General features: G+C 34.6%; 1 protein-coding gene across 4 annotated transcripts; it reads left to right on the top strand.

Annotated features, from left to right (window-relative positions):
* The first annotated feature begins 429 nt into the window (after nucleotides 1-429).
* On the top strand, nucleotides 430-8196 carry LOC122031170. 4 transcript variants are annotated; one of them, XM_042590298.1, is made up of 11 exons: nucleotides 430-862; nucleotides 1207-1321; nucleotides 2901-3011; nucleotides 3192-3364; nucleotides 3800-4126; nucleotides 4210-4335; nucleotides 4882-6987; nucleotides 7067-7160; nucleotides 7397-7441; nucleotides 7525-7530; nucleotides 7740-8196. In XM_042590298.1, the coding sequence occupies exons 1-7, from the start codon at nucleotides 551-553 to the stop codon at nucleotides 6979-6981; spliced, it is 3264 nt and encodes a 1087-aa protein (XP_042446232.1). In that variant the 5' UTR covers nucleotides 430-550; the 3' UTR covers nucleotides 6982-6987; nucleotides 7067-7160; nucleotides 7397-7441; nucleotides 7525-7530; nucleotides 7740-8196. The 4 variants fall into 4 exon arrangements, with proteins under 4 accessions (XP_042446232.1, XP_042446233.1, XP_042446231.1 ...); XM_042590299.1 differs by lacking the exon at nucleotides 7525-7530; XM_042590297.1 differs by lacking the exons at nucleotides 7397-7441; nucleotides 7525-7530.
* Nucleotides 8197-9678: the final 1482 nt, after the last annotated feature.

Here is a 9678-nt window from a genome sequence, read left to right as displayed (position 1 = left end):
TGTCTGTGAACTAACTAACGAGGTGTATATTTAATATTTCAGTTGGATAAATAAAATTAAAATAAATAAGATTAAACACTTGTGAATTGATTTGTTAATATTTATGAATAATTTATAATTAAACTCATTTATGTAAATTTAATTATAAATTTATTTTTTATTTTTTATTTAAATACATAGAAGTATAGTAATTTATTTTTTTAATAATACGCTCCTAATGAAAAAAAATAAAACTGGAGTGCGTAAAACCGCACGTTACCGGATGAACGAATCACAAACCTTCCTCTCTCCAGTAGCATGTTAATAAACCCAACTGGCCGAAGGAGATTCGACGGTTCAGATTTCTTCCTACTCTGATAGACCCTTCTCCGCCGCCCGATGCTTCTTCAAGGGGTTTTATACGCCACGAATGGCTGAGGGAGCGGAAGCAGGCGAAGCTGCGAATTACTAACGCAAGGGCGGCGTAAAAAACGAAACCCTCGATCCCCCCTGTCGCCCATTTACCCGATTTCGCGTTGAAACCCCAGGCGCTGACCCTTCTCGCCTCTCGATGGCGGAGGGTTCGTTTCTGGCGGCGGCCGACGTTAAGGAGGGCATCGCCGTCTCCGTCGCCTCTCAGGTGGAAGTCTTTTTTCAGAGACAGATCGACTTCGACACCTCGCTTAAGCCCCCGTCATCCTTCCCCAGTGCTAAAGGGAATTCCCGTCCCGAGACCCTGAAACCATTCTCGGGTCCCGGTAAGTCTGCTTGCAGAGCGACTGCGGCGGCCGCTCTGTCATTGCGGAAGCGGCCACGGGAGTCTGAGTTTTGCGAGCTTGAATTAGATCCGGAGCTTAGCCGCAGGATCACCTTCAAGAGAATTGTAAGTCATTTGGTTGGTAGTTTTTTTTGTTAGGAGGGAAGAATCTGCAAACTTATTTTTTTGTCGTTAATGATTTTATGTTTATTTCTGAATCTGAAGGTTTATTACTGAAAGGGGTTTCTTATGAACTCGAGATAATATGAAAGTAATTCTAAATGTAGAAGATGGGTTCTATATAATTTAATTCTATGCTATTTCTGCATCTGTGGAAATGAGTTGCCTCATTTTTCTCCTCTCTCTAATATTCTTAGTATTAGCTTTAGTAACTTTAGTTGAGTTGCTGGTTTAACTACCTTTTCCTTCTGGTATATTTTGCTTAACTTCCCCATTACACTGTCTTCTAGGGTGCTGGTCTAGCAAATCTTGGCAATACTTGTTTTCTTAATTCGGTTCTCCAATGCCTTACATACACTGAGCCTTTTGCTGCTTATTTGCAAAGTGGAAAACATAAATCTTCTTGTAAGTTTCTGTCCCGTTGCATATTTCTTATTTTACAGATGTGGCTGAATTATTTTAGATTTTTCTAAAATAAAATGTTACATTATCATCAAAATGGGCATTTAACATTTCCTGTTCTAGGTCATTAGGGAGCATAGCAAATCCTTTTGCACATTATACAGGTTTAGATTGTGGTATTTAGTTAGCTTTTCTATTTTTTTTAGATGTTGATGGTTCTAGATATGAACACTTTTATGCATACTTTTGGCTAATTAGTCCATTGTGAATTCAGTGGATCTATTCATCATGTCTCATAAGAGTCTCTACTAAATCAGAATAGTATAGAAGTTTGATTCCTTTTGTCTCCATGCAACCTTTTTTTGTTTGCCTTTGTAAATTTTTTTCACAGGAAAGTAAAATGGGTAATATATTGAAAAGTCAAATGATTTTGGTGCAACTATTACATACTTATGATGGCTATATATATATATATATTGAAAAAGGGATGAGTGAAAAGATAGGACTAATTGTCAAGCTAGTTATCTTCATTGAGAAGAAATTTAAATAGATCATTGGCCTCAATCAAAAGTAGAAGGTGGTATATCTAGTATGATTAGCAACTGTCTGTAAACTATGGAAATTTTCTTCATGATGTATATGAATATCTTCCATATTGAAGAACCTAGTGTACATTTGGAAGCAACATAAATAACACGTGGTAGATCTAGTATGATTAGCAACTGTAAACTATGGAAATTTTCTTCATGATGTATATGAATATCTTCCATATTGAAGAACCTTGTGTACATTTGGAAGCAACATAAATGACACTAAGAAGCTGCAGTTAACAGTTAATTTACACAGTTTCACTAGGGTATTTTTTTGTTTCATGCTTTTAAATTGGCACATAGCAATGTTATTTTATTGTTGTTTTTATCAATATTATGTAGTGTTTTGGGTTTTTTCTTGCATTTTTCTTTATTAGAAGTGAATCTGCATATTGTACTTTATTATTTGACTGATCTTTGTTTTCAGTATCTTTTCATTTTTGTGGATTATGAACTTTTAAGGCACAACCAATATTGAAGTTCCTAATGTGGTTATTCTTCTTGATTTACTTTTATTTGACTATGTCTTCGATAAGTTCACAAGAGTGGCATATTTTGCTCATCTATTTTTCAGAAGGAATGTTGGTGGACAATGCTTATCTTTGCAGCCTGTTCATACAACATTTCCTGTTCATGCATCTGTAGATGGGATGTGGATGGGCAATGTTTAGTTTTTGCAAATATTCATACAACAGTGTCGTTATGAACTTAATTTAATGGTTAACTAAATGATCATCAGATAGGAGTATTAATTCACAGTTGCTTTGCACCATATTTGTGTTGCAATATCTTATGATTGTGTTAATCTTTTATGCTATAATCTTACATCTTGGATTTCTATCCTAAGAGTCAGTTTAAAGGCTGAACAATCTACTTGAAAACAGAAAAAAGTTAACTTTTTGTAGTGCTAATTTTGTTTGGCACACATCTGTTTTTTTCCCACTGAGAGAATCTACTAATTTTTTTGTCCCATCCTTGATTTTTGACTGTAGGTCATACAGCTGGATTTTGTGCAATGTGTGCCCTTCAGAATCATGTTAATACTGCTCTACAATCAAGTGGAAAGATAGTGTCTCCTTCTCATCTTGTAAAGAACTTGCGGTGTATCCTACTTATGATACAAATTTTGTATAGCTTATCACAACTTTTCATCTAAGTTCAGTTAACTTGTTTTTGTTAAAACACTGAACATTCAAGACTTGCAAATGAAATCCTTTTGTTAGATTGGGACCTTGCTTGTCTTTCACATTTCTTTCAAGTCCAAACCTTAATTATGTATTCAGGTGTATCACGCAGTTTTCGCAATTTGAGACAGGAAGATGCACATGAGTATATGGTCAACTTGCTTGAATCAATGCATAAATGTTGTTTACCATCCGGAGTGCCTAGTGAGTCTCCTAGTGCGTATGAGAAAAGCTTGGTACACAAGATATTTGGTGGCCGTTTGCGAAGTCAGGTAACTATACTCCTGTTGAAATCTTTATAATCCACAACAATGTTACTGATAAATGAATTATGTATTATCATTTTTCTTTGAAAGGATAAATAGAAAACTATGTTCCTTGTGTCTTCATATGCTACTTAACGTTTTCATTGAGATTTATTCTTATTAAGGATATTGATATATAGATTGATTTTCCTAAGAGTTCCAATTATTGAGATAAGAGGTTAGCAATCAACTAGCAGTTCTCACTTATTTTTTCTGGATCCCACGTCTTTCCATAATATTTATAGCAAAATCAGATACCAAGGGACCCTTTTAATGGTTTTGATGCTTTTATACAATATTTTATATTCACATAATTTGAACGTGAGTATTTTATCTTATTTTCTTTCATATTACACAATACCAAAGTAATTACTTCAGTCTTTCATGCATGATATGTTGCAGGTTAAATGCACACAATGTACCTACTCTTCTAATAAGTTTGATCCCTTCTTAGACTTGAGTCTTGAAATAGCGAAAACCAACTCATTGCGGAATGCACTTACACATTTCACTGCTGTGGAGCAATTAGATGGAGGTCAGAAGCATTACCACTGCCAAAACTGCAAGGAGAAAGTTAGGGCCCTTAAGCAGCTTAGCATTCACAAACCGCCACATGTTCTTACCATTCATCTCAAACGTTTTAGTTCTTATGATCCTGATCAAAAGATTGACAAGAGAGTGGCTTTTGAACCAACTCTGGACTTGCAACCTTTTGTCAGTGATCAACCGGTAATCTAAATTTTCTCATCATTGTATATCTTAATCCAATGCTTTCATTTCTAACCTGTTTTTAGTAATGTTGAAATTCGCAGGAAGGAGACTTAAAGTACACCCTTTATGGTGTATTGGTGCATGTTGGTTGGAGTACGCACTCTGGACACTATTATTGTTATGTTCGCACCTCAAGTGGCATATGGCACTCTCTGGATGACAATCAGGTTTCATTTCCTTTATGATGTCACTTTATGTGTCTGGTAAATTACAATTTACCATAGTTAAAGTTCACATGCTATGGTAGTTAATGTGCACATGTTAAAAGTGTGGTAATTCCCTTGATTATGGTCTAAAATCACATACCACTTTTCAGTATATTCACTCTTGGTGACAAAAGAAATTAACCCAAATTAGTACATGTAGAAAAAACCACATGGAAAGTTGACACAAGCAGAAGCAAATCAAAAGGTAAAATGAAATGGAAAGATTTATGTTTATCATCGATTTGTGAGAATAACACGGATAAAACTCTCTATGAATTCTTGTTCCTGCTTAATATATGTAGAAAAAATCACATGAAAAGCTGACACAAGCGGAAGCACATCAAATGGTAAAATGAATATGGAAAGAACTATGCTTATCATCATTTTGTGAAGATACCATGGCAATGAATATGCACTGCCTTGGGAAAATAGTATTGAATCCATTTGAATATCCCTATAATCATAAAAATGATTTATTTTGTTCATCTGTCTAATGTTCATTTTCAGGTCCACCAGGTTAGTGAAAAGACTGTCTTGATGCAGAAAGCATATATGTTATTTTATGTTCGAAACAGAAGTCCTATACCTAAAGGATTTGCCAATTCATTATTCAAAGATGGGACTAATCCCATGGGAAAGAGATTGATCCCTAATGGAGTAATTAAGAATGGTTTGATAAGAAAAAGTTCAGAATCTATGCCTGAGAAATTGGAAAATTCCAGCACCATTCTTCAATCTGGTTCTGAAATGGATATTTCATCTAATGTACCTTTACCTAAATCATCATCTACACTGAATGGTGATACTGCTCTAAATGAAATTTCAAAAACGCAAGACAATAACGAGGTAATCGGAGTACAAGTTTCCACTTTGCAAGCTGATGGCAACTTCATGAAGAAAGAATTGCAGCAAACGATACCAACATCTGTTGTAACTCTTGTTTCAGATGGAGCAATTGTGAATGGCTTGATAGAAAAAGACCCCAGCAACTTGGAATCTATTTCTGCTAATATGGGTAATTATAGCACTATTATTCAATCTAATTCTGCAATGGATACTTCATCTGATGTACCTTTATCTAAATCATCATCTACCATAGTGAATGTTGACGCTGCTCAAACTCCAAAACTGCAAGATAATAACCAGGTAAATGGAGTTGAAATTTTCACTTTGAAAGTGGGTGGCAACACAAAGAAAGAATTAAAACAAATGGTATCAACATCCACCACAATTTATGTATCCAATAGAGTAATTCTGAATGATTTGATAGAACAAAGTTCCATCACCTTGGAATCCATCCCTGCCAAATTTGGAACCTCAAGTGTTATTATTGAATCTGGTCTTGCAAGTGATACTTCAGCTAATGTACCTTTGCTTATGTCATCATCTACTATACTGAATGGCAAGACTGCCCTAGATGAAATTCCAAAATTTCAAGATAAAAGTCAGGCAGTTGGAGTAGACAATTCCACTTCAAAAGGAGATGACAACTGCTTAATGACAGAATGTTTGCCAACAATATTGACATCTGTAGCAACTTTGGTTGCAAATGGAGTAATTCAGACCGCTTTGATAGAAAAAAGTTCCAGCACCTTGGAATCTATCCCTGGCAATTTGAGAACTTGTAGCACTATTACTCAATCTGGTCTCGCAATGTATACTTCATCTAATATACCTGCACCTCAATCACCATATACTATACTGAATAGGGATGCTTCTCTAGATGGAATTCCAGAAGACCAGGTAACTGGTGTAGAAATTTCCTCTTTGCAAGAAGATGACAACTGTTTAAAGAAAGAATCACAGCAATGGACTTCAACATTTGTAGCAAGTTCATCATCTGTAGTAGTTTCTAAGAACCTAGTGCATCAGCCCTTCGATGAAGCGGAAGAAGGTATGGAAAAAGGCCTCTCCCAAGTTAATGTTGAGAAGGGTGTCTCTCTTCACCTTGTTCATAGCAGCAATTGCGATGGTGAAAGATGTGATGCTTCCTGTTTGCCTTGCCAGAGTAAATATCAGAATGAAAGAGACTCATCTAATGTGCATATTAAAGAGAACAATTTTCCTAAACAGAAGTCTGCTTCAAAGAAACAGCATAATCCAACAAAACTGAAGCAGCAAAAGTATGCTAATTCTGCACAGGAGGGCCTACTCTTTTTCCACAATCATCTATTTCTTGCTTCTTTAAAACTGCGCTTGATCCAAAGATCCATAAAAAAGAAAAAACAAAGTGGAAGATTAAAAATTTCACTGAAGGATGATCAGGTTTTATCAACATCTGAGGCCATTAAAAATGTTGCTGCAGCAAAGCATTCTTGTTCACAGCACCTCGGATCTGGACGATTGAGCAAAGCAAATAACTTAGAAATAGTGAAGATTGGAAGCTGTAATGGAAAATCATCTAACATTTCTGATAACAAAGAGAAAGTGAAGAAAGGCGAAAACACAATCTTGGTCCCTAGGTTGCAAAAGACTAGATCGACTTATGCAGAAAGGTCACTTAACTCAAGACGCACTATTGCAGATGACCAGATAAAGTCTCAGAATTATTTTTTTAACCTGCTCACAGCAGGCTTGAAAGAGTTTGGTGGTGAGATGGCATCCTAGAATTCGGTAAAGCCTTTCTGCCAGTCGCCATTCTTCATAATTAGCCCTTCTGTGTTAATTAAGATCCACCTTTTCTTTCATGCAGTCCCAAGATGGGATGATACTGAATTGCGTAAATTGGGACAGAATGATATAGAAAGCTCAACAAGTACAAGTATTAGATATGCACTAGATGAATGGTAAGGTTCTTTACCTCAAAAATTCATTATAATTTATTTGTACTGTAGAGTGAAGTATTCATTTAGCTTAGTTCTTATTTCATAACCTTTTCATTAAAAAAGTACGATCTAGCACTAAATTTCTAACTGTTATTCATGCCGGGTACTCCTTTCAGAATAATTCTAAAAAAACTATAAAAAAGTCCTGTTAGTTTTCTGGTTTCCATGATGTGATTAGAATGGATATCATTTTCTAGGTTGAAGAGGAGCAGCATCGTGATTGGATTGAATGACAATAAGTTGTAATGCTCTAATACCCTTAAAAAAACAACTTTCCTTAAATTAATAGGTTTGCCTTATTATCTTATTGTTTGAACTTTTTCAGGAAAATGTAGGAACAATTAGCTTTTTAATGACACAAACTTACATTCATAGATGAGAGATCTTCATCATGGCCAATTCTTCTCACGGGCTCAAAATTAGTTCTTGCCTTTACTACTTTGTTAATTCTTTTGCTCCTGTTACTAAGAGAGCAGATGTCATACTGATGTTCGTTATTATTCCCTTTTCCTGATTCAGTTATTTAACCTTCTTTTTCAGGGATTTAGAATATGGAGGCAAGCTAAAGTTGAGAAAATCCCCACAATCTTTCGATAGGCCAGACTTATTCCAACATTCTGCCAAACAAAAAGCAGAACAAAATTCGAAGGCAAAATTAGAGTCTTTAAGACCAGGAAATCAACCTCTCAGGATATCACAATGAAGTCAACGAAATTTTGTCGTATACTTAATCTTGATTATGTTGTTTATTTTTATTTTTAATTTTCTCTAATCAATCGCTCTGGTTTTCTCCCTTGCCCCTGAGGCTCATTGCTACCATGCAATTTTTGAGACCGGGAGGAATAACAGAGTGGTTAACAAGCACAGTTGAGTAATATAGTGGAGCTTCAAGTGTATTATGGCAGATGTACTTTTATCTGCGACATTAATATTCCAGTCTTGGTATTTTACTTTCTAACAATATTTTTGATATTTATCGGCAGTGTATGATCGGCAGTTTCGTCTTGTGTATTTTATTTTTAGGAATTGTTAAACTTTAAAGGTCTAATTGTTTTTTCTTTTCGCTTGTTCTCAAGGTTTTATTCATAATTAAATATCCTCTAACATTTGCATTCTACCATTAGAGTACCGTTTTCTATGCTTTCTAATTTCGAAGACTAAAATATAATATTTTAGCATTTAACAAAATTGCTAATCTATTAAGAGTTATTTTTGATAGTATAAAGAAAACATTGAAAGGCATTTTGATATAAGTAAAATTTTAGGAGTTTTTTTTAATAAATTATTAAAATTTAGAGCATATTTGGCTCTTAATGAAATCAATTATTACTTGGTCTATCTTTTAGACTTATGAAAGCAAGTTATATTTTATTTTATTTTTTGAAAATGCTATTCATTCGTGGTGTTCTTGCAGGAGGGTGTTGACGTGCACTCGAGAAAAATAATATTTCATGAACCTATAACCAATTGAAGATTTAGAAATTAGAAAAAGTCAAAATTAATAAAATTTAATGTTTAATAAAATATGAGACAGTTTGAAGTATATGAGATAGTTTGAGCTTGATAAGTCAGGCGAAGATGTCACAAGGAAATCTTGTTCTATTTCAATAAAGAAGAGGTTGTGGATTGAAAACAAATATTAGACATATATATAATCATCATCCTCCCTATTTATGGTTATAAAGTGTTCCTAGTCGACTAACATAATCCTTTCCTTTAGTCCACTAAAGTCCAAAATTTTATATTGAAAATGCCTCTAAAAAGACATTGTCGGAGAAGTCATTAGTCATCTCCAACAGCTCCCGACAAGCCTTTAAACACCATGCCTTGTCAATAATGATCTATAAATCTTTCAGGTTAAATTTTGATATTTTTTTTTCATTTAATATGCACTAATCATCTTTTTGTTTGTTTTATTTCATGTCCTTCATAAACATCAATATATGTCTAAACGTCAAGTTAAGACCAATGATCGAGAGGCCTTCCCAAATTACATTAATTTCTATGCTCATTACTGATGCTTATTTTACAATCGAGGAATGAGGCCACTATTTGGCTCAGGATATTTTTGATTACCAGTGCCCAATTCTGTTAGGATATCAAGAACAAAGAAATGAATATAACAACGAACGACTTTTATTCTTGATCTTTTGTTACTGTGGGTTGTCTTTTGATACTTGGAAAGTATAGTAACACTTATCTCCAAGAAATTTCAAGAACTAGTAGAGAGGGTGGAGAAGAATATGTTCTGATTTGAATTTTCGAAAGCCTTTGTATCCCATAGATTAGAGTTCCTAATCGATTAACTTTACTACCAATCGATTGTCATGTCAGATCCAAGCAAATTTAACTGTCCAAACCTCGCAACGATTCTTTTCTTCTTCTCTTAATCGATTAGTCAATCGATTATGCGACTCCAATCGATCACCTGATTGATTATGAAGCCCACTATTTGCTCATGAATTTCTCTCAATCGATT

This window comes from Zingiber officinale, chromosome 11A, assembly GCF_018446385.1.
Source record: "Zingiber officinale cultivar Zhangliang chromosome 11A, Zo_v1.1, whole genome shotgun sequence".
NCBI lineage: Eukaryota > Viridiplantae > Streptophyta > Magnoliopsida > Zingiberales > Zingiberaceae > Zingiber > Zingiber officinale.
Note: the sequence above shows the minus strand (reverse complement) of the source record. Positions and strands in the feature narration are given on the sequence as shown.